The sequence below is a fragment of the Sus scrofa genome, chromosome 2, assembly GCF_054392235.1.
Source record: "Sus scrofa isolate SSC_HxYL_T2T_F1_AM1 chromosome 2, Sscrofa_HxYL_maternal_Yorkshire_Landrace_v2.0, whole genome shotgun sequence".
Lineage (NCBI taxonomy): Eukaryota > Metazoa > Chordata > Mammalia > Artiodactyla > Suidae > Sus > Sus scrofa.
In genome coordinates this window covers 82,909,678-82,934,790 of record NC_139384.1, presented here as the reverse complement: position 1 = coordinate 82,934,790, position 25,113 = coordinate 82,909,678, and the positions used below count along the sequence as shown (strand labels likewise).

Here is a 25,113-nt window from a genome sequence, read left to right as displayed (position 1 = left end):
GCCAGAGCGGACGAGGCCAAGATGCCTGGGGCTGGGCTGGCAAAGCTGTGTCCTGTGGGCTGGGAGGAAACCACGATTGCCCAACCCTCCTGGGCTTCTCGCACTGCAGACAGGCGCCCGTGGGTCCCTGGGGCTGCCTTTAGAGCTGGGGCTCAGCCCCTCCCCTTTCCCCACTCACCCTCTTCTTCCTGTCCCCAAACCCCTGGCCCAGCCCCATCTCACTCTCACTCATAAGATCTCTCACACCATCCTGAGGCACTTGAAGATGTGACTCAGGTGGAGGCGGGAGAAGGAAGGCCCCTGCCCTCCCTTCTGGCCTTGTCATCTGCACGGTTACCATATAGTTATTGAGAACCTCCTGTGTGCCAGGCACTGTTCTAGGTTTGGGGGCACAGCCGTGAACAAGGGAGACCAAAGTGCTTGGCCTTTCGTAGCTCCTAGTCTGGCAGGGTGAGGAAGGTAAGCCTAAGAAATGTGAAAACACTATAAAGTGTTTGAGACGGTGATCAGAGCAGTGGGAAATCTATGAGTGGTTTGTGTGTATGGATGTGTATACAGGTGTGTGCATTGTGTGCAATGCATTGAACATGGGTATGCTATGCATGTGTGCATGCAGGTGTGTGTATGCAGGTGTGTGCAGGTGCAGGCATATCTGTGCATGTGCTTGAGTGTCTTGCATATCTGCATGCACCTGTGTGTGCATTCATGCACGTTTTGATTGCAACTCACAGTCAGAGGGCGGAACCAGTGTCCACCCAGTAGCAAAGCTCAAAGCCTAGAGTCATCCTGAACTCCTCCCTCTGCCCTGTCACTACATCCTACCCTCAATAAGCCCCCTCTTTTTAATCCTAAATGTCATGTATTTTTTAATTAAAGTATGGTTGATTTACAGTGTTGTGCCAATTTCTGCTGTACAGCAAAGTGACCCAGTCATACATTTGGATACATTCCTTTTCTTATCTTCCATCATATTCTATCACAAGTGATTGGATATTGTTCCCTGTGCTGTACAGCAGGACCTCATTGCTTATCCATTCTAAGTGGAATAGTTTGCATCTGCGAACCCCAACCTCACATTCCAACCCTTGGCAACCACCAGTCTGTTTTCCTTGTCCATGAGTCTGTTTCTGTTTCATAGATAGGTTTGTTCATTTGTGTCATATTTTAGGTTCCACACGTAAGTGAAATCCTATGGCATTTGTCTTTCTCTTTCTGACTTACTTCACTTAGTATGAGAATCTCTAGTTGTACCAATCTTGCTGTGAATGGCATTATTTTGTTCTTCATTATGGCTGAGTAGTATTGTTGTATATATGTACCACATCTTCTTTATCCATTCATCTGTTGATGCACATGTAGGTTGTTTCCTGTCTTGGCTTTGTGACTAGTGCTGCTATGAACATAGGGGTGCAATCGAATTGCAGTTTTGTCTGGATGTTTGCCCAGGAGTAGAATTGCTGGATCATATGGTAGTTCTGCATTCAGTTTTCTGAGGAAATTCCACACTGTTTTCCATAGTGGTTGTACCAATTTACATTCTCACCAGCAGTGTAGGAGGATTCCCTTTCCCCACAGCCTCTTCAGCATTTGCTATTTGTAGACTTATTAATGGTGGTCATTGTGACTGTTGTGAAGTGGTACTTCATTATGGTTTTGATTTGCATTTCTCTATTAATTAGTGATGTTGAACATTTTTTCATGTGCCTACTGGTCATCTGGATGTCTTCTTTGGAGAAATATCTATTTAGGTCTTCTGACCATTTTTCAATTGTTTTTTTTGTTTTGTTTCAGTTGGGTTTTTTGTTGTTGTTTTTGAGTTGTATGAGTTCTTTGTATATTTTGGAGATTAAGCCCTGGTCCACTACATCATTTGCAACTATCCATAGGTTGTCTTTTCATTGTTGTTGTTGTTGTTGTTTTTAATGATTTCCTTTGCTGTGCAAAGCTTGTAAGTTTGATTAGGTCCCATTTGTTTATTTTTGGTTTTGTTTCTATTGCCTTAGGAGACTGACCTAAGAAAACATCTGTACCAGTTTAAGTCAGAGAATGTTTTGCCTATATTCTCTTCTAGGAGTTTTATGGTGCTTTGCCTTATGTTTCAGCAAGCCCTTTGATTCAACCTCTAAACCAGATCTCAAATCCAGCCACCTGTTTCCATCCCCACTGCTACCACCCTCGCTAAGTGCTTTGGACTGAATGTTTGTGACACCCCAAATTGATTTATTGATGCCCTAATCCCCAGTGTAATTGTATTTAAGGGTGGGGCCTTTGGGAGGTGCTGAGGCACTAGGGTAGAGCCTTCCTCAATGGGATTAGTGCCCTTATAAGGTGAGATGTGAGATATGCCCTCTCTCCCTCTCTGCCATGTAAGGACACAGAGAGAAGGAGGCCATGTACAAGACAGGAAGAGGGCTCTCACCGGAACTCAGCCAGGTAGGCACCCCAATCTCAGGCTTCCAGCCTCTAGAACTATGAGAAATAAATGTCTGTTGTTTAAGCTACTCAATTGGTATCTTGTTATAGCAGCCCAAATGGACCAAGACACTAAGGCACCCATCACTGCTTTGCTTGGACTGTTGCAGTAGCTTCCCAACTGGACATCCTGCTTTATTTTTGCCACCTTATAATTCATTCTGTAGTGAATTCTAGAGCTGGTGTGACTTTGCTTATTTATTTTATTTTATTGAGGTAAATTCATACAATATAAAATGAACCATTTTAAAGTGAGCCACTCAGTGTCATTTCATGCATTTACAATGTTGTGTAACTCTATCTAGTTCCTAAGAACTTCAATGCCTCAAAAGTAAGCCTTATAGAGAGTTCCCTGGTGACCTGGCAGTTAAGATTCCATGTTGTCACTGCTGTAGCTCAGGCTACTGCTGTTCCCTGGGCTGGGAACTTCCACACAGCATGGACACAGCCATACACACAAAAAGCAAGCTTTATAACCATTAAGCAGTCACTCCTCAACCCCCAACCCTACAAGACCCTGGCAACCACTAGTCTATCTTGCTCTATGCATTTACATGTTCTGGACATTTAAAAAACAAACAAACAAACAAACAAACAAACATACCAGTGGTCTTTTGTGTCTGGCTTCATTCACTGAGCATAATGTTTTCCGGGTTCATCCACATCATGGCATGTGTCAGTGCTTTACTCCTTTTTAAGGCTGCATAATATTCCATTGTATGGATGGATTACATTTTACTTATCCATTCACCCATTAATGGACATTTAAGTTATTTCTGTCTTTTGGTCATTATGAACAGGGCTGCTACAAGCATGTGTGTGCGTGTATTTGTCTGGGTACCAGGTCTGAATTCTTTGAGGCAGATGTTTAGGATCAGAACTTCTGGCATCAGCTTTTTAAACACATGTCAGCTCTCTTCCATGTTTAAAATTTTCTAATGGCCTCTCATTGAGCTTATGGGGGTTAGTAAATTAAGGCTCATGAGCTAAATCTTGCCAAGCTCCTGTTTCTGTACAGTCACGGGAGTTCCTCATGATGGCTGGCCCATTAGTGAGCTGTGGAGTCACAGATGCGGCATCTTCCTCTGGCTCCTGTTCCCCATTTTGATCCCAGAGGCCACCTCCCTGGCCAGCAGCCAACACTTGCCACTGTCCACACCCTGTCCTGGTCACACTGGCTGCCACCTACATGTTGGAGTGTCCTCTGTCAGCAACTGCTGGGCAGTGAATGGATGCATCTCATTCTGGGATCTGGTGATTCAGCTTGTTGCCTCAATTCCAGCCAGCTCATCCATATGAGGCAGATGGGCTTCAGGAGAGAGAGGTTGGCTAGGATCTAAGTATCACTGGAGCAGAGAGAAACTGGCCTGGGTGGTCACCTTGTCCCTCTCCACTGGGTCTCCAAGCCTCAGGTCCACCACTCTTCATCCATAGAATATCCCCAGCAGCTGGGCAAAAATCATGCCCTTCATCCCGGAGGGCCCATCCCCAGCAAAAGGGGCATATGCAGGGTGGAAGCTTCCTCTCATTTTGTACGTACCTTCACAATATCCTTGATTTTATCTCTCAGTCCTCAAAGGCTAAAATATTTACTATATGGCCCTTTAGAGAAGAAAGACTGTTCTCTGAGCTAAGAATAGACACTAAGCGGTCTTTACTGTCTTTTTGGGGTGGGATAATTTTGGCCTCCTGGTGGCATATGGAACTCCCAGGCCAGGGATCAGAGCCACAGTCACAACCCAGACCTACCTACGGCAATGTCAGATTCCCAAACCACTGTACTGGACCTGGGATCGAACCCATGTTCCAGTGGTTCCCAAGATACTGCTGATTCCATTGCACCACAGAGAGAGCTCCTTTTTTGGGGGGTTGGTCTTCATTATCATGAAGCCCTTGGCACTCTAGTCACTCTGCCCCAGGCATCTAGGGCACTTGCTGTTCTCTCTGGGTGGAGCAATCCTTTCCAGAGCCCCCATGATTGGCTCCTCTTTGTCATCTATGTCTTGACCGAAGAACCCCCCCCTCCTCGGAGAAGCCTTCCCTAACCATCTGTATTAGAAAGGGTTTGTCAGATAAATAGAACCAATAATATATCTTTATCTCTACCTAATAGGTATCTATTTATCTATCTTTCTATCTATCTATCTATCTTTCTATTTATCTTTTAGAGAGAGAGAGATTGGTTCATGCAATCTTGTGGCTTGGTAAGTCTGACATCTGTAGGACAAGCCAGCAGGCTGGAGATTCAGTTAAGAGCTGATGTTATGGTCTTGACTCTAAAGGCTAGAAACTCAGGAAGAACTTCTATGCTGCCATCTAGAATTCTCTTCTCCTCAGGAAACCTATTTTTTTCTCTTCAGTCCTTCAACTGATTGGACAAGACCCACCCACATTATCAAGGGTAATCTGCTTTTGTTTTTATTTATTTTTTTTTTTGCCGTGCTGCAGTATGTGGAAGTTTCTGGGCTGGGGATCGAACTCAAGCCACAGCGGTAGCCCAAGCCACAGCACTGATAACACAGTCCTTTACCACTAGACTACCAGGGAACTCCAAGGGTAATCTGCTTTAAAAGTCAACTAACTGTAGGTGTGAGTCACACCTTTAAAAAATCCCTTCAGGAGTTCCCATTGCGGCTAAGTGGTAACAAATCCAACTAGGATCTATGAGGATGCAGGTTCAATCCCTGGCCTCACTCAGTGGGTTAAGGATCTGGCATTACCGTGAGCTGTGGTGTAGGTCGCAGATGCAGCTGTGATCTGGCATTGCTGTGGCTCTGATGTAGGCCGGCAGCTACAGCTCTGACTTGATGCCTAGACTGCGAATTTCCATATGCCGTGGGTGCAGCCTTAAAAAAGCTAAAAAAAGCAAAATAAATAAATAAATAAATAAAATTAAATTAAAAAAAATTAAAGAGTGAAAAAAAAAATCCCTTCATAGCAACATTTAGACTGGTGTTTGACAAAACAACTGCTCACCACAGCCTAGTGAAATTTACACATGAAATGAGCCATCCCTCAATCCAAGGGAGTTGCTGGTGGCCCCATCACAAGCAGACTTCCTCACGTTGCCTATTCTTTCCTTTTTGGACACCCTCATTGTCTGAAATCAAATCCATGCTGTCTTTGCTGTTCACAGCCTAGAACCATAGGCACTCAAAAAACCCAACACCCCATGCATTAAAGAAATAAAGAAAATCAATTCCAGGGCAGAAGGAAGGGGAAGTGAGCAAGAAACAAAATGAAAAATGGGATATAAAAGAAGGTGGGGGGTGGGGGGGAGTTCCCCTGGTGGATCAGTGGTTAACGAATCCGACTAGGAACTATGAGGTTGCGGGTTCGATCCCTGGCCTCGCTCAGTGGGTTAAGGATCCAGCGTTGCCGTGAGCTGGGGTGTAGGTTGCAGACACGACTTGGATCCCGCGTTGTTCAGGCTCTGGCGTAGGCCAGTGGCTACAGCTCCTATTCGACCCCTAGCTTGGGAACCTCCATATGCCATGGGTAGGGCCCTGGAAAAGAAAAAAAGACAAAAAAAAAAAAAAAAAAAAAGAGGGCAGGGGGCCCTGGCAGATGTCAGCAGGGACACCTAGTGAGTGATGAGGATCTTGAGTCTCCCCTTGATGGGGGTCTCTGGCAATTGGGGGTTGGAGGGAGTGGGGGTGGGCTGTGAGTGGATTTTCCCTGCAATCCTGGAATTGGAGGTGGGGGTTTCCAGGACCTGAGTTCTTGAGGAGGGGGGCTATGCTGGGGTCCACGTTCAGAGGGATTTTCCCGTGATGACCTGACCCAGAGCCAGAGCCTAGATCCCACCCTCAACAGTCCTCAAGGGGTCACAGGTGGAGTTAAAAGAGGCACTTGGGGGCCCTTGACTGCCAGTGGCCTCACTCATCTGTGCCTACTGCCCCACCATGAGTTTCTGGTGAGGCTGTAGCCACAATAGCCCCTGTACGCCTTCCTTAACTGGTGACTCATTCTCTGGCTCCCTCAGGGCTCTAGCCGGAAACACCACCACCCCCTCCCCCTCCTCGCAGAGCCACCTCACACAATCCTACCAGTCTGTTCAGGCCCATTTAGAACGTGGAAACCAGGAAGATGGGGCAAGTCCAGAGAACGGCAGATGACATACAGGTGAGCTAGAAAATGGAGTGAGCGTTGAGTTGTGTTGTGGATGAGGTCAAACGGGATGAAGGTGAGGTGGCTGGTAAGGATGCAGGTGAGCATGAGGGTTAGAAGGCAGAGCAGGACCAGAGGGTTCTGGTGCTGGTGAAGCCACAGGTAAAGATGCAGGGGAAGGAATTCCCATTATGGCGCAGCGGAAATGAATCTGACTAGGAACCATGGGATTGTGGGTTCGATCCCTGCCCTCGCTCAGTGGGTTAAAGATCTGGCGTTGCCATGAGCTGTGGTGTAGGTCGCAGACATGGTTCAGATCTGGCGTTGCTGTGGCTCTGGTGTAGGCCGGCAGCTGTAGCTTCAATTAGACCTCTAGCCTGGGAACCTTCATATGCTGTGGGTGTGGCCCTAAAAAGCAAAAAAAAAAAAGCAAAAAAAAAAAAAAGCAAAAAAAAGATGCAGGGGAAGATGCAGGTGAGAATGTAGCTAAGGATGCTGGTGAGAACACAGGAAAGAGACTAGAGAGGGATGTAGGCAAAGATGCAGTTCCTCACCCTGAGGAGGATGCAGAGAAAATACAGGTAAGGATACAGGTAGAAAGACAAGGTGAGAATAAAGGAAAGAATGTTGGTAGAGATACAGTTAAGTTTACAGATTAAGATGTAGGTGGGGGAAGCAGGGAAGATGCAGAAAATGCAGGCAGATACAGTTGAGTGTGCAGGTGAGAGAGGGTGAAGATTCAGCTGAGACTATTGGGAAAAGCTCAGGTGAGGATGAAATAAGGAGGTAGGTAAGCAAGGTGGTGAAAGCTCAGGTGAAGGGACAGTGAGCTGCTGGGGAGGATGCAGGTGAGAATGTAAATGAGAATTTGGGTAAGGATGGGGGTGCAGGGGAGATGCAGGGGAAGCTGCAGATGTACTGCCCGCTAGGTGCAGGTAAGGCAGGTACATGCACTTGAGGCCAGGAAGCCGGGTGAACTGCTGGAGGGGATGAAGTGGGAAGCAGGTGGAGTTTCAGTAGGATGAACCTGAGCTGTGGGTGAGGCAGTGGCGGGATCACAGCTGCCTCTTTTCCCCTCTCAAAGACCTTCAAAAAAAAAAAAAAAAAAAAGACCTTCAGATGTGGGGGGAAATGTGAAAGATAACTGGAGCTTTATTGGGTAGACTGTGGGGGAGTGGCATCAGTTGGGGCAACCAAAGACGACCATGTTCTCAGAGAAGTTGGCCAGGTCCTGGCACTGTTTCTGGTTCTCCTCATCTTGGCATACATCACCATCAGGCCACAGCTCCACCCAGGTGTCCTTCCCAATGATGTAGCTGATGCTGGGGGAAAGGGAGACAGGTCAGGAGGGGGAGGGGAGGGGCGGGGGGGCGGCCTCACATAGGTGCAGGGCGGGCACTCACTTGGGTTTCTCTCCCCACAGGTCGGAGGAGACTCCCCACACAAGGTAGTGTCCCCCCTCCTTTAGTTTGAGGGCTTCTCTGCATTTGATGTGGCTGATGAACCTGCGCTCCTGTCCAACCTGCACTTCATCGGAGCCTGGAGGGGAGGGAAAGGGAAGCTGAGCTGGCGGGGGGGGGGAGAGGGAGACAGAGGGGGAGGCCGAAAGAGAGCAAACAGAGCACCGGGTTCACCTGATTTGATGATCTGCTCGATGACCATGATGTAATCGTCAAAGTCATCTGACAGCTCCTTCTTGAGAAGTCTGGTCTTGTACACTGTTGAGGGCAAGGAGGACAGCGTGGGTCCTGGGCTGGGTTGACCCTGGGGTGCCCTCACCTGGGCCTATGGCTCCTCTCAAGCAGACACATGCAGGATCAGAGCCAGGCACCCTCCAGTTCCTATCTGCCTCCCCACCTCCACCCCGGAACACACACAGCCACACCCCCAGCCATGCACAAAATTACACAGCGTCCACAACCACCGCCGTATACACCTCGACAGCCACTCCTCTCCACTGAGACCTACAATCATCCTCTCATATAACCAAGACAATGATGCACAAACACAACTACAGTCCCAAAGGCAGCCAAGCACACAAACTAGAGCCGCTCACCACAACAGTCACAAGCACAACGACAGCTACTCCCACAATCACCATCTCAGACAAATGCGCCTCCCCACCAGACAGCCATGTACACAACCATAGCCACTCACAACCACCTTCTCTCACACACTCCCACATACCCATCCCACTCATGACCAGGGTTCCTCGTGCAATCACAGCCTCTCACAACACAAAACATACACACACAGACACACACACCAGTCATCCACAACCATAGACACATGCAGCCATGACCACACCTGCCAGCACACCTGTTGTGCACACATGTCACGCATGCGTGGACCCCACCCCCTCACCATAGTCCACGCCGGGCTCGCAGGCCCTTTCCAGCCGGTCGTCCAGGGTGACCTCCTCTTCGTCATGGTGCATGAAGCAGTTCTCTGCAGGGGGTGGCGAATGGATGGGGGACGTAGTCTAAGTTTAGTTTCTTGCTCTGGGCCGGCGGAGCTCTCGGGTCACACACCGTCCCCGCCCTCCCTGGGAGCGGGGGTCGGGGTGGGGTCTCAAGTGGGCGTGGCCACCCTCCTGGCGCCTGCGCACCCACCCTCAGCACAGCGACACATTTCTTTGTGGCAGAGTTTGTTTAGCATCCCGTCCTCCTTCTCGGGGTGGTAGAACCGGGTGCAAGACTCATCTGTGGGCAGAAGTGATGGGGAGGGGTCAGCCTTCTGTCCCACCGACAACACCTGGGGGTTCAAGTTCCCAACTCCAGTCCATCAGACTTGTGGACCCTGGGTCCCCAACCCTGGTACCCTCAGGGCCCTAATTCCCAGATCCGTGGGACCCTAGGACCCCAGGCTCTGGGATGACTGCTCACCCAGGTTGTAATAGGAGTACACCTTGACTGACCCAGGCTGTATAAGCCCCACATTAAAGTACTGGTGAACTTTGAAGGATATACAGTCCTCCAGGGTGTGTGAGATCTGGGAAGAGAGAAGAAGCTGGTCAGGAGGGCAACATGGGAGGAAATCCATCATGGGGTCCTGAGGGTTCGGGCAGTGGTGGAGAAACTGAGGGACCAAGGATGGATATGAATGGGGAAGATGGGGAGGGGGTAGGAATCTTTGCAAAAGGATTAATGAGCAGTTCAACAAATTCCTTTTTTTTTCCTCCAAGGCTCATGCCTAGATTACACTTCTCAGCCTGTTTTCAGTTCTGTGTGACCATGGGATTGAGTTCTGGCCCACAATTGCTGTCTATGTCCTGATACATATTCTATGGCTAACAAGACAGCATGAGATTTCTGAAAGTTGCTAAATGAGTACCTCTTAAAAGTTTTCACCACTCATACACATTATAACTATGTGAGGTTCTGGATGTAACTATGTTTATTGTGGTAATCATTTTCTAATATATATACACATAAAATCATTATACTGTACACCTGAAACCTACACAATTTTACATGCCAATTAAATCACAATAAAGCTGGACAAAATAAAAGGAAGGGAAGGAAGGAAACAGATATACATACATATGTACATACACCTATGTATATGTGAGAGATGTATATTTGGAGGAAAAGGCTAACAATCAGTGAATTTGGGTCAAGGGTATATGGTGCTCCTTCACTGTGCTCTGAAATTTGGAAGGTTGAAATTATAAAAGTTGAAAAGTACAAAAAAATTAAAATACAAAAAAGATATTAAAAAAACCCCATCTCCTGCACAATCTGCTCTTCTTCTAGAAAGACTGGATCCAGCAGAGGATTCCAAAATCCTAGGGATTATAGAATCTCGAGATGGAAGGTACTTGGACCCCTGAGTGACCTCATGAAACAGAAGGCCTCCCTCATCCCCTCCCATACCGACTGGACTTTACATGAACGAGAAATCCAAGTCTCTTATGTTGAAACCCTTATGTTCTTGGGGGGTTTTATTATAGTAGCTACTGTTACTTATGCTGACTAATACAGGGTGAGGGTCACTGAGGGTATTGGGAGTTAGCAGGGAAGATATGAAGATGGGGGACGGAGAGAAATAAGCAGGACAGGGAAGGAAGCTCAAATCATGTTAGAGATAAAGAGAGCAAGAGAAAGCTAGATGGAGAGAAATTAAGAGGGGAGACGTGCAGAGGTTGGGGAGCAAGGGAAGTCCTTTCTCTCTACTGGACACTTTTTTTTTTGGAAACCATATATATATATATTTTAACCCCGTGATGGTTTAAGACTCTAATGAGAAGAAGTTGGAGGAAGCAAGTGAAAAATCAGGTTAGAACATGAGTGGTCCAAAGGTGAGATGCTATAGATGAGTTGAACACTTTGTTACCCAGGTTGACCACCTTGTTGATCACTTGCTGACCTGGGATGACCACCTTGTTGACCCAGGTTGACCACCTTGTTGACCCAGGTCAACCACTTTGTTTTCCATGCCCCTTTCTCCCATGTCCAGCAGCACAGATCCTGTATCCCCCAGCCCAGAGCTGGTCTGACCCACAGACAAAGGCTAGTGGAGTGGAGAAGGTAAGGCCAGCCAAGTAGGGGGTCAAGATATCAAAGGAAGCCTTACCTTGTCCAGGTAGATGATGAGGGTGTTTTTGTTGGAGAGGGCTTTGTTCAGCTCATACTTAGAGATGTATCTGTCCACACCAGTGCTCAGCTGGGAAAGAGTGGGGCTTGTGAAAATCCCTCCCGCATCCCCCTCCCTCCAGCTTCTTCCAGACCCCAGGCTCCTTCCCATGGATCCCAGCTCCTGAGCCCAAGACCTTCATACCAGTTTGAGGTCTTCAGTATCAGGAGAGAAGCCAGTCATCATGGATATATCCAGGATTGACATAGTGGCATCCTGGTTTCCAAGGTACCTGGATGGGGCAGGGGGAGAGGAGTTGGGCCCCAGGGTGGGGATCAGTGCCTGGACAAGGGAGTTGTATCTAGATCTCACATAGCAGCATAGAAAGATGTTATACTTTAGGAAACACTTTCCCAAAAGGAATAAAGAAAAGGTAGCATAATGGTCAAGGTGATTAATTGCTCAGGTTCTAGAGTCCAACTGCTTGGGTTCAAATCCCAGCTCTGTGTAATATTTGATGAATCATTTGACCTCTCTGTGCCTCAGTTCTAGAAAATGAAGATAAGAATGTGGCCGGGTCTCACTTTGTATGATTCTATTACCATGGTCTAGGTCAATAATATCCCCTAGCACTATGGTTTAGGTTTCTTTTTTCTTCTCTTTTTCTTTTTTCTTTTTTTTTTTTTTTGTCATGCAGTGACTTGACGTGGTATCTCAGTTTGCAGACCAGGGATTGAACCTAGGCTGCAGCAGTCAAAGAGCCAAATTCTAACCACTAGGCCACCAGGGAACTCTCACCATGGTTCAGATTTCACGGTATCACTTGTGAGTAATTACATAAAGTACAAATCTTGTTGCTAGCTCATCACTCCACTAATCACTACGTAAATAACAGATGCACATCACAGCCAAGGACCAATCACTTTACTTCTTTCAAAGTCCATCAGTGACAGGTCCCTGAGCATCATTATTCAGTTCACACTCAGGCAGCAAAGCGTGTAGTTGTGTTACTTCTCAGTCTTACAGTGAAAAAACCACGTGGCCTTTTATGAAAATGGATACCTGAAAAAGGGAATTGGTCCACAAAGATAAAAGTGCAGCAACGAAATGAGGAGTGATAACACTGGCAGTAAAATTTGAATAGAACATAAATGGAGTTAGAGAAAAAATTAGCAGACCTCGGGGAGGTTGGCCCAGCTGCCTTTTGCAAGACTAGCTCTGTGGCTGGAGGAACTTAGTGAGGCAAACTTAGCAACATAAAGGAGGAAAGTGGTTGTGACAAGGAGGATGTCGATGTCCCAGAGGATGTGACACTGGCAAGAACCATGACACTGAAGGGACTCTTGGTTATTTCCTTGACACTGGAAACTCAAAGGCGTAAATGGTGGAAGCTGACTCAAACTTGGAAGGGAACATGACAATTCACGATGGCATAAAAAGATGCTGGCTTGAAATCAAAAGTTATACAAAGAGAAGAAAGGGGGCACTGTCCCAACCGCAGTGCTTTGTTTGTTTGTTTGTTTTTGTCGTTTTAGGGCCGCACTTGTGTCATGTGGAGGTGCCCAGGCTAGGGGTTGAATTGGAGCTACAGCTGCCAGCCTACACCACAGCCACAGCAACACTGGATCTGAACCGCGTCTGCGATCAACATCCCAGTGTACTCAACAAATATTCATCTAACTACACTTGCATTTCTCTAGGCCTTTGTAACTGGTGGGAGGAGAGTTTTTGATGTTGTGATCCAAATTCTTAAAGGTCATGGAATAATTGTAACTTCATAGATAAGATCGATTGGCACAGCCTCAGCTTACATGGTCATTGCCAGTCTCTCAATGCCATGCATCATGAGAAACTCTCTGCCTCCTGTGGGTACTTAGCACAGGACTAGATGTAAAATACACTCGCAGAAAGCATTAGGCATCACAGTTATTATTTGTAAGAAGTCTTGCCAGAGACAGGGGCTGGCCAGGATGAACCCCAATGAGCCATCTCTTACCTGGTACAGATGTCAAGGACCATGGAGCTCTTGGCTTCCTGAGGCTTCTTCACTAGAAACACAGAAGACAAAAGGGTGGGAGGGAGAAGTTCCTGGGTTCTGATCCAGGAAGGAGGAAGACCTTAGAATGGTGTGGGGAGGGGTCGATAGATAGGGTCTGTACACCTTTTACCTGGTTCAGGGGCTGGATGTATGGAAACCTTGAGGTCAAACTTCTTGCAGGTGGTTTTGCCTTTGGTCTTGGCGTGGTACATGGTCACCACCTGGTGAGATGGGAAGGGAGACAAGGTGTCAGCCCACTTGACTTGGGGAGGAAAGGGTGCCTCGGGGGCAGAGGAGTCTAGGAAAGGCAGTGAGTCCAGCAGGTATGGGTCCTCGTTTCTTACCGACAAGGTGCCTTGCCCTTTCCCTTCAGCTATTAATGTGAATCTCTCATTTTCTTTTGTCTGCAAGGAGTGGGGAGAGAGAAGAGAAAGCATTAGGAACAAAGCCTTCCCCTGGCTGTGATGGTCTTTTGCCCTCCCTTCTGCCTCCTTGCAAATTCACATGGAGGTTGAAAATGATGAGGGTTTGGTCAGGTGGCTGTACCTCTTCTGACCGCAGAAGGCTAGCAGATTCCCAGAGGATACGATGCCTGACTGGAGCGCTGCGGCTGGGCAGGTGGATGGACACATCCAGGTTCAGATCCTTGTGATCAGGGACATCCTTCTGGTATTGGGCCAAGGCTTGGAACACCATGAAAGTGGCCTGTTACCCATGACAGAGAAAGAGGGTGAATCTGGGCAACAAGAAAGTTGTTAGACCCCACTGAGGGATGAAGAGTCTCAGATCAGAGCTGGGGCCCTGAAACTGTGGCCTTGAACCCACCCATTGTGGCCTTCAAGAACAAGATCGAGGGTTGTTGGCTACTGAGGACATGTTCTAGAACTCTCTGAGTGAGAGGGGTTCAGACAAGAGCTTGGAGACATGGGGAACATGTCTAGAATTCACCAGAAAGGGCAGACATAAGACTGAAAGTCTAGCCACAGTGAGAAAGTAGTCTAGACCCATCTAGAGGAGAGCATCTAAGACAAGAGTCTAGAAGTGCTGGGAATATGTCTAGAACCCACTCATTAAAAAAGAGTAAAGTTGGGAACACTGAGCATCTGATTTGGAATCCCAAACACTGAGAATGTGATTGAGAGCCCACTAGAAATAAAGGGGGCTAAAGAACCCATGGTCTAGAACCTACTGGGGGCTAGAATAGCTGAGACCCTTTTCTAGAACTCACAGTAAGACAGGGTAATATTGAGAGCCTGAAGGAGCTGAGAACATGGTCTAGATCCCACAAGTGAGAGAAAGAAGCTTGGATAATGGCCCAGAACAACTAAAAATCCAGTCTAGAACCTACCAATGAGACAAGGTAATATTGGGGGTCTGGTGAGATGAACAGGATCTAGAACCTACCAGTGAGACAGGATAAGATAGGGAATCTGGTGGAACTGGGGAACCAGGGGGAGAGAGAGGCTCACATCTGAACCTGAGCCCTGAGAACATGACCTAGATGTCAAGAGGGAAAGAGAGGCTCAGAACACAGCTTGGAGCACTCAGAATGTAGTCTAGATCCAGAGATGGGTTTATAAGGGGGGAAAAAAAGATTTCTCAACTTCATTCCAACCATCCTGGCTTATGGGACAGAAGACCTACCTCTCTTGGTCTCAGTGCCTACTCCAGAAGGCTAGTGGGAGGCCAGAAGAGGTTGGGATGCAGGTGCCTGGGGTGGAGGTGGGGTGGGGGTGGGGCTACTTGCCTGGGTAGATCCATAGCCACCTCCGTAGTATCTCTGCTCATTGAGCCAGCGCACAATAGGAGGGACAGAGTCAAAGTCTTTGACTACCAGCAGAGCCAAGAGGGCGTAGGATGTGGCCTCCACATTGTAGAGCTTCTGGCCAGGTTCCTCCCAGCGGTTCCTTTCTGCAGAGAGAACCCCCACTCTCAATGCTCTGTTCAGCCTGTAAATAGCTCAGAGAAAGCTCAGAAAAAAAAAAAAAGACTCATACTGGACTTGGTTTTCAAGTGTCCTGGCCCACATTCAAGACCCTCAATCTGCTGTCTTCTGCCTTGCTCTCTTCCCTCATCAACCCTCACTCCTCCATTTGAATTCTCAACTGCAGCCCCACTGCAGGAGATTCCCTAAACTTGCTCTTTTTTTTTTTAAACCTATGAGCCTTTGCATATTCTGTTCCCTCTACTTGGAGCAATTTTTCTCCATCTACCTGTGGTTAATTCTCACCCCGCACAATTCAGCTTCAATGGCACCCTAAGAGGAAGTGAGGCCCTTCTTCCTCCTGTCCGTTAAAGCATCCTGTGCTTCTACTATCCCAATGCTATAATGTTCTACAGTAATCTATTAATTCATTTTCCCTCCTCAACTGAGGTGTGAGGCCATAATGGGAAGGGCTGCACTGTATTCACTGTATGTCACAAGTGCCTAAGAAAATACTGATGGCAGAGGCTGTCACTAAGAATCATACCCTCCTCTTCCTGGGCACAGAGTTGGACTACATCTCCCAGATGCCTTTGCAGGTAGGTATGGCCACATAACTAAGCTTTGACCAATGGAATGTGCACAGCAATGATGGGACCCCTTCCATGTTTGGTCCACCTCCCTTGCACAGTCTTCCTGACTATTTCCCCCTCAGCTTACATGGATGGATTCTGAGCGGCAGAGCTATGAAAAGATAGAGGCCTAGATCTCTGCATCTCTGTGTGGAGGAGAGCCGGCCACCACCAATAAATTATTCTTGTGTTAAATGACTTTTGTATATGTTACATTCCATTACTTGAGATATGTCACATCAGTGAGTGCAAACATGATACAGTGTCATCAGCTGGGACCAAAAATTAAGCACTCACTCTGTGCTAGGCACTGTGCTAAGTTCCCTATGCTTTCAGATAATGATAATATTTTTAACAATATTGAAGGTGGATTCCCTTTGTGGCTCAGCAGTTAATGAATCTGACTAGGATCCATGAGGATGCGGGTTCAATCCCTAGCCTTGCTCAGTGGGTTAAGGATCTGGCATTTCCGTGAGCTAGGTTGCATATATGGCTCGGATCCTGCATTGCTGTGCTGTGGCATAGGCCAGCAGCAGTGGCTCCAATTTAACCCCTAGCCTGGGAACTTCCATATGCGGCAGGTGTGGCCCTAAAAAGACAAAAATTAAAATAAAATTAAAGGCACTAATGGTATCAGTGACAGAGCTCTTACTGTGTGCTAGACTCTCTTCTACTTGCATTATACATTTAATCTTCATGACCACCCTGCGATGTAGGTATTAAGATGAGGAAACTAAGGTCCAGAGAAGTTAAATGACTTGTCCAAGGTCAGGCAGTGAGAAAGTGGCTGAGTGGGGTTTCGGTTTCAGTCTGCCTGAGGTCAGAGCCCATGTTCTTAATGACACCTCACTGCTGTCATGAATTATGCAGTGAGCCTTCCTGTGTGGTTTACAATGAGAGCTTTTCACCTTGTAGAGCCATCCAGCCCAGCTCCACTTGGAGATGCACATCCCAGTGCAGCTTAGAGGCATGCATCCCAGCTTGAGAGGACCACCCTCAAACCCTAGCCATGCACCCCCTTCTTTATCTCTCCAGGCTGCCTCTTACCTTTGGCTGTGCTCAGAAGTTTGTTGAGGAAGGGCTCATCCAGCTTGTCAGATAGAGCCAGGGCATAACCAGCAATGGCCACAGTATATGGTCTTTTTAATTCTAGGTAGTAGTCTGCGAGGAAGTCTCTTGCCTTATTGATGCTGCGCAACAGGCTCTATGAGAAAGAGGATTGGGTATTCTGATCAAGTGGGCGTTGCTGCCACAGAGAACTAGTAAGGATCACACAAGCATCACTTCCTGGGCGCCAGGATGGTATCTGTCCTTGGGACCTGCCTTGGATCTACTACCTACTTTTGAAGTTTTCTCATTGTGAGCTGCTTTGTTGCTGAGTACCTACTATGTGCTGGCAGCGGGGATGGGGGGGGCAGTCTGTATACCCCATGGTGTGCTGGTGAATGTTTAACAATCAGCTCTCCAATGGAGGCATGGGGTTGGGGGAGGGGTGCTCCTTTATGCATCACCAATTACTGTGGTGTAAAAATTCTACCATGGTCAGTTTTAAGCTACCAATGTGAAGTCCCTGAACATGGAGTGGGGTAGAGATGCCCCCCGTAGGCACTCGTGAGCTAGTGTGAGCCAGATTCAGCTCACCAAGGGAACACTTCTTATCTGAGAGTAATCCCCATCATAGCTAGCTCTTACTATGTCCCAGGCATATACTTGCTCACTTAATCTCATAATATACTATGAGGTAGGTATTATTTTCATCATTATCCTCCTGTCAGAGAAAAATGCTGTGACCCAGAAAGATAGGGGTTGGGGGAAAACATAATTTGAAGGGTTTGTCATTTCTATGATGTCAATATTATCATGGCTGCTTTCAATCCATCAATCAACCCACATCATTGAATGTAGATTTGGGAAGAGATGGGCAGTAGTTCAACATTACATAATATTTCCACTATACAAGTACAATACACATAAATTCTCAAAAGAACCATGATAAAAGATAGCAAAATGTTTAGGAAGTGATACATTTTAAGTGTTTACTACCTGCGTTTTTACTTTTTTTTTTGTCTTTTTTTTTTTTTTTTTTTTTTTTTTTGTCTTTTGTCTTTTGTTGTTGTTGCTATTTCTTGGGCGGCTCCCGCGGCATATGGAGGTTCCCAGGCTAGGGGTCTAATCGGAGCTGTAGCCACCAGCCTACGCCAGAGCCACAGCAACGCGGGATCCGAGCCGCGTCTGCAACCTACACCACAGCTCACGGCAAGCCGAATCGTTAACCCACTGAGCAAGGGCAGGGACCGAACCCGCAACCTCATGGTTCCTAGTCGGATTCGTTAACCACTGCGCCACCACGGAACTCCTTTTTTTGTCCTTTTTTTAAAAATCTTTTTTGTCTTTTTAGGGCTGCACCTGAGGCTTATGGAGGTTCCCAGGCCAGGGGTCTAATTGGAGCTACAGCTGCCGGTCTACACCACAGCCACAGCACCGCCAGATCTGAGCCGCATCTGCGACCTACACCACAGCTCATGGCAACGCTGGATTCTTAACCCACTGAGCCAGGCCAGGGATCGAACCCGAAACCTCATGGTTCCTAGTCAGATTAGTTTCCGCTACGTCACGACGGGAACGCCTGTTTTTACTGTTTAATGTTTACAGTTTTTCACTGTAAGTTTATAATTTAATTTAATCACGATCGTGTTTAACAGCCAGCTTGCAAATTCCTGGAAATTTAACAACTGGTTTTACAGATTTTACACGGATGGGTTCAGCATACTCCTGATTTAAATGCCAGCAGTCGGGTTCCACAGCCTATGCCATACTTCATTATAATATGTATAGTAAAAAATGTTATATTACAGTAGAAATGATCCTTTTGCCTGCCCAGGAATCTCTTCTACACCTGTCGATGACTGTTGTTAGAACACCTCACTTCCACTCACAAGGCCGCACCAGAAGCGCACATAGTTGCCCACTAAGACCTACTGCCTCCCTCAGCTGATTGGTCCACAGGTGATCACCTGACCCACGGTGAGCCAATCAGAATCTGTCACTGAGATTCTGCTGCTGGTGCTTTGGTCTATTTCCCCAAGGAAGACAGTTTGGCCAGGCAGGCCGGATGGCCAGGAAAGTTGAATTATTAGGCAAGAAGGGAAGGAAAGATATGGGAGGACGTGAAAAACGAAGCATTCTGGCAGAGTCCCTGAGGACTCTTTTATCGTTGCACTTGATAAATTCTTGGATCCCTAAAATAAATACCCTATTTTTGCATAATCTGGGTCACACTTGTGTTCCATCTAGGACAATGCAGAGAGTCCTAAACAATACAAAGACCACCATACCCGTTTTACAGATGCACACATTAAGGCCTTGAAGGGGAAGTGCCTGAGAGTCAGGCTTTGAAGTCACTTCTCTCTGACATCCCCACCCCTACCCCGTGCCTAGTCCTAGTGTTGTCTCATTTCTACTATAATTTCTCTCAAATCTTCCAGGTTGGAACCAGGAAGGCCTGGGCCCTTTTGGGCATTAAAGGCAACGGCCCCTCCCCTCCATCCCTTTTCTGGGGTTCTGAGGAGGTAGAAGCAGCTGGCTGAAGATGAGAGCCTGAGGTTCCCCTGTAGGGAAGCTAAAGTCAAGCAACCCAGCCTCAAAATCCCAGGGCAAAGCAGATGGAGTGATTACAGATTCTCCAGAGCCTGTCTTTTCAAACTTCTCTGCTTCAGAACCAAAGCCAGAGGAAAAGGGGACAGTGAATAGTCAACATTTTAAATCCCTTCCCTTTTGGGATCATGGACTCCTTTAAAAAAATACCCTGAAAGACCCTCTAAACTAAGGAAATGGTCTTGAGGATTTTTTTTCTCCTCTTTTTAAGCTCTGTGTCTTGAGTTTTCTCTAGGGAAGCAGCAAGGAGGCATGTGGAGGAGTGCTGTGGAAAGCAAACTGAGAGGACTTCTGCTGAAATTGGCTATGACTCTCTAGAAATGGGAGAACAGGCGGAAAGGACCTGATCTTTGATCTCTCTGTGCCTCAATTTTCTCTCTCTCTCTCTCTCTTTTTTTTTTTTTTTTTTTTTTTGTCTTTTTAGGGCTGCACCTACAGCATATGGAGGTTCCCAGGCTAGGGGTTAAATAGGAGCTATAGTTGCCAGCCTATACCACAGCAACACAGGATCCGAGCCTCGTCTGTGATCTACACCACAGCTCACAGCAACGCCAGATCCTTAACCCACTGAGCAAGGCCAGGGATCAGACCTGTGTCCCCATGGCTACTAGTCAGATTCATTTATGCTGAGCCATGATGGGAGCTCCAGTTTTCTCTTCTAAAAACTGGGGATAATAAGGGTAGCCTGTCTCTTGGGCTGCTACAAGGATTACAGGACTTAAACATGTGAAGCTTTTAGGTGAGTATCTTAGTTAATGGCTCGATAAATGTTAGGTACTCTTATGGCCACTGTGATGGTGGTTGTCACACTGGGAGGACTGGAAATGGCCCCAAATCCATACCTCACCTGATGTGTCCTGAGCAGGGGAGGGGAGGAGGGAGAGGCAAGGGACACTTACATTGACCTGTGGTTCACAGATGTCTTTAGCCTCCTGCAGCGCGATGAGAACAAAGGCTGTCAGGGACACGTCTTTCTCCTCAGTGTTCTTGAAGCCACCCTAGAGGGGAAGCAGGAAGCCCGGAGCGGGTGAACATCATGTCCCCACATGCCCACCACCCCCCTGTAGGATCAGCAGGTCAAGGCAGGGCTGGGTCTCTCCCCAGGGTCTCCCCAAGAGGGCCAAGCTCTTTAGTATCCATTCATTCATTCTGCAAATGTTGATGGAGCTGTGGATAAGATGGTGGGAGAAAACCAGACCCCAGCCCAGCCCTCATGGAGCTCCCTGTCTAGTAGGGGAGACAGACATGAGCCAACCAGGTCATCCACAGATATATAATTACAAACTGATGAGTGCTGTGCAGGAGAAGTGGAGATGGCATTGAGAATGGACAGTGGAAGAGTGACTCAGTCGTGGAAAAGTGTCTCTGAGGGGTGACAGATGGAACCACAATCTGAAGAGTGAGTAGGAGTCAACTCTCAAAGAGGGCAGGGGTTAGCAGGGCAGGCAGCAGAAACAGCATGTTCAAAGGCCCTGTGGCTGGACAGAGCAAGGCTTCTAGCAGTCCAGGTAGAGTGTGAAGGGGGGCAGGAGAAAGCTGTGTGAAAGCCAGCAAGGTCAGGCTAAGGCAGCAACTCTCCAACTTCAGCACACACCAGCATCAGCAGAGATGTGTGTATATGTGCGTTAAAGCTCCAATTTCTAGACGTTGCCCCTATTGTTTCTGATTCAGTGCCTCTGGAGTCCATCCTGAAAATGTGTATTTTTAACAAGTTTGCAGGTGGTGCTGATGCTGCTGGCTTGGGGACCACACTTTGAGGACCACGGCTCTAAGCAGCTCTGTGACCTGGGAACTTTCCTTTTGCACCGGATCCTGCAAGTCTTTGTTTTTTGCAATGGAGGAGTGGCACTCCCAGCTCCCTTATCCCCTGTCCCCTGGCACAATGGATTGGGCCATGGGTGGATGGTGGAGTCTTCCTCCCACCCCCCCACCCCGCTAACCTGTGATGCTCAGATGCCCCTCTCCCCCTGCCTGCTCTGAGTCCCTTCCTCTTACAATCATTTCTTGGTGTATCACGGGCCCATTCTCCTCGAAGACTCCATCAGGCTTCTGCTTCTCCAGGATCAGCCATTTGACGGCCCCACAGAGGACCTGGGAGTCGATGGCGATGAGGTTGGCTGCCATAGCGAAGACCTTGACCACATAGGCTGTCAGCCTGCGGACACAGAGCATGAGCCAATTGGCTCTGGGATCCGAAGACTGCATCCCAGCCAAGCAATGAACAGAGAGAGGCGGGGCCTGGCCTGGTCCGCCCAGTTTCTCTTCCCCAAACTCAGGACCCGGTGTGGCATGCAGGCCACTCATCTGGCTGGTGTTTTGACTTCGTGAGTAGAGGGGTCAAGTCGCACAGGGCTGTGTGGGCGAGGCCAACCTAGACCACCTGAGGCCGGGATCCAGGCCCTGCTCAGGGAGGTGCAAGGCTAAGGATGGGCAAGCAGATCTTGGAGACTCACCAGGTGCTGGACAGCCGGTCCTGGAAGGCGGCAAAGGCTGAGTTCTTTTGTCTGAAGGCCAGTTGCTGGGTGTACCCTGCCGAGAAGGGAGAAGTGTCAACAGAGGCTGAGTGGAGGGGGTGGCTACCATGGGTAGGCCAGGGAGGGGAGGGGCTTAGAAAGAGGATAAAGATTCTGTGAGAGGTGGGACAGGGGTACAGAGAAGAAAGAGAGGGTTCTGAGCAGGGGACAAGTTTGGGGTGGGGAAGGGGAGCTTAAAGTAGAAAGTGGGAGGATCAGATAGAGGAAGGGAAAGGAATTCTTGGAGGAGAGAGGGTTCAGAGACAGAAGGGCTCTCAAAATGGGGCAAGAAGGCCTCAGTGGCGGGGGGGGGGGGGGTGGACTCAGAGAGGAGCAAGGGGGTGGTCTCAGAGGAGGGGCGGGGCCCCTGGTTGGAGGGGGCTCAGAGGGGTGGTGCCTATAGAGGGGCGGAGTCTCTGGTTGGAGAGGGCTCAGAGAGGTGGGGCCTCTAGAGGGGAGGGGCCTCTGGTTGGAGGGGGCTCGGAGGGGCGGGGTCTCAGGGGCCTAGACAGCTCAGAGGAGGAGGTGCGGCATATACCCTTCTTGATGAGCTCCAAGGCTTCCTGCCTCTTCTCCAGGCCGAACTTCTCCCATTGTTCGGTGCTGTCCAGGTAGTGCACAGCGATGACTGTGGGCGTCATGCCGATCATGTTCTGCTCCCCACAGCCGGAGGGGGTTTGGATGAGGTGCTTCAGCCGGTCCCCGTCGATGGCATCCTCTACCATCTGGGCCACCGGGGTCCCTGCAGCCAGACGGTAAGATGGCATTCAAGACCAGGGCTGCCCCCAGCATTTCCAGACTCTGACCAGCCAGGGCCAAAGGAGTCAGGGACAGCTGGAGGGTATGTGATGGGAGGAGCTGAGCAGCTGGAGGGGGATTCTGCATTTGCGGAGTGGTGGGGGTGAGCTTGTGCTTCACAGGGGATTTCCAGTCCCTGGTTCCTCTCGTTACACACCAGTGGTAACATAATTCCAGTAACAATAGTCAGGAATATTTATATCGTGCTTAATGCTATTTGCTAGGCTCTATTCTAAGAGAACACTGTATAGTATCTCATTTAATCCCACCCAACAACCCTTAGGTAACCATACTGTTATTTGCCCCCGTCACAGATGAGGGAACCAAGGGTCTCCTCCCAAAACTTTACACCTTACAGGTTGCAAGGTGCCTTTTCAGATCTATCTTGTCCCTTCTTGCCCGAGTTCCCCATCCAGGGCAATCAGATCCAGAATTTCTGCTCTGGAACTATACTGCTTCTTATTTAAATTTCTTTATCAGAGCTACAATGATCTATCTTCTTTGCAGAACAGATACTGACTCACAGACTTTGAAAAACGTATGGTTTCCAAATGAGGCAGGGTGGGAGGAGAGGGGATGTGCTGGGGGTTAGGAATGGAAAGCCTATAAAATTGGGTTGTGGTGGTCGTCGTACAACTATAAATATAATAAATTCATTAAAAAATAATAAATTTCTTCATCAGCAAAAGCTATTGGCTGAACTAAATAGTGCCTGGAGCCTTCCTGAAGCAGATCAAAGAGAAATTCTAGCTGAAGAGGAGGAGGGATGAGATGGAACTGGGCTCATGCCCCCCCAACACAGTTCTGGGTCCCCTGGGGTCGAAGCCAAGGGCCTCTCACCTTGCAGGAGGATCTTGGTCTCTGACTCCGTGTCTGGGACTTGGTCGCTGAGATCCGCAGGTGGGATTTCCTCTCGTTGCACTCCCTCTGCCGGGAGAATGGGAGACACCCATTGCACCAGCCCCCTCCCACTCTTACCCTGCCTCAACCACCCCCCTCCCACCCTACCCTGCCTCAACCACCCAGCCCTCACCCCTTCTGTGGCTGACTCACGTTGGCCCTTATGTTCTGGATCCAGTGTGCGAGTGACCACAGTTTTGTTGACTCTCATTCCTTCTGGCTGGATAGTGTTGGGGGCAGGGGGAGTCCCGTGAAGAAAAGGACAGACAGACAGACAGCTGGTCAGCGAGGCATTGTTCTGGGGATTACTGTAGCATATGCACGATGGCATCCACTAGATCTTAGCTGTGTGACTGGAAGTCACTTACTTCACCTGTCTGTGCCTCAGCTCTCTTCCTTATAAAGACATAATATAAACATCTACCTCGTACCCATTGTTGTATAGATTAATAATAAAATTATAAGTTAATAATGACCTAACAAAATCTATAGAAATCTTCCTATGTGCCTAAAAGATTTCTTTACTGGGGTTAATTCATTTAATCCTCACAACGACTCAATGGGGTGGATACTGCTATTATCACTTCCATTTTCAAGATGGGGGAACTGGGGTACAGATGGATGAAGTCATTTGCCCAAGGTCACATAGCTAGTAGAACACAGTGTGGATTTGAACCTGAGAGTCTGGTTCCAGAGTCTGTTTTTAACCCAGTGCCTCTCAATAGGCTAACTAAAATAAAAATAAAAATTGTAAAATAAAACAAATAATTTAAAAGTAAAACAACATTTTCAAATAAACAAATGAGAATAAATAGTAAAGAAAAAAGAAATGAGGAGTTCCTGTTGTGACTCAGGGTAATGAACCTGACTAGTATCCATGAGGACCCGAGTTTGATCCCTGGCCCTGCTCAGTGGGTTAAAGATACGGCATTGCTATGGGCTGTGGTGTGGCGTTGCAGATGTGGTTCGGATCTGGCGTTGCTGTGGCAGAGGCGAAGGCTGGCAGCTGAAGCTCCCGTTCAGCTTCTAGCCTGGGAACTCCCACATGCTACAGGTGTGGTCCTAAAAAGACCCCCCTCTCACAAAAGAAATGAAAGGATTCACACAAGTATTTAACATAGTGCCTAGCACATAGTAAGGGCTCAGTTAAAATCAGAACTGTCTTAATTAGGATCAAAGGCCCACTACAAGCCCTTATGTGTCTACACATAAATCTCCATGGTGGACGGTGGCTGTTTTTGTCTTCCTAGAACTCATTCTCCTTTCACCTGGTAGTAATTCCCAGATTTTCCTTTGCAGACTAAGATGCCTCCAATGGTGTGTTGGTAAATATATAACATCCAGCTTTTCAGGAAGAAAAGTTCCTAATTTGTAGTGCTGCCAATTTCCTTGGTGTAAATATTCCCAACATGGTGATTTTCAAGCTACCAGCCACAGTGAGTACAGAATTGTGAAGTGATGGGCACACTGGCTTTTGGGAGCTGGGCAATATAAACT

The 25,113-nt window shown here is 47.9% G+C and overlaps 1 protein-coding gene across 1 annotated transcript in view; it reads right to left on the bottom strand.

Moving 5' to 3' along the window:
- Nucleotides 1-7,711: 7,711 nt before the first annotated feature.
- The window catches only part of C3 (complement C3), a 40,125-nt gene continuing 22,723 nt past the window's right edge, over nucleotides 7,712-25,113 (bottom strand). Inside the window, 20 exon segments of the mRNA NM_214009.1 lie at nucleotides 7,712-7,904; nucleotides 7,986-8,121; nucleotides 8,217-8,300; nucleotides 8,947-9,030; nucleotides 9,195-9,284; nucleotides 9,468-9,573; nucleotides 11,158-11,247; nucleotides 11,362-11,449; nucleotides 13,154-13,205; nucleotides 13,326-13,416; nucleotides 13,540-13,599; nucleotides 13,742-13,900; nucleotides 14,943-15,106; nucleotides 16,799-16,955; nucleotides 20,305-20,403; nucleotides 21,401-21,560; nucleotides 21,859-21,934; nucleotides 22,457-22,660; nucleotides 23,557-23,643; nucleotides 23,770-23,836. Coding sequence (NP_999174.1) covers nucleotides 7,763-7,904; nucleotides 7,986-8,121; nucleotides 8,217-8,300; nucleotides 8,947-9,030; nucleotides 9,195-9,284; nucleotides 9,468-9,573; nucleotides 11,158-11,247; nucleotides 11,362-11,449; nucleotides 13,154-13,205; nucleotides 13,326-13,416; nucleotides 13,540-13,599; nucleotides 13,742-13,900; nucleotides 14,943-15,106; nucleotides 16,799-16,955; nucleotides 20,305-20,403; nucleotides 21,401-21,560; nucleotides 21,859-21,934; nucleotides 22,457-22,660; nucleotides 23,557-23,643; nucleotides 23,770-23,836 — 2,196 coding nt within the window. The 3' untranslated portion in view covers nucleotides 7,712-7,762.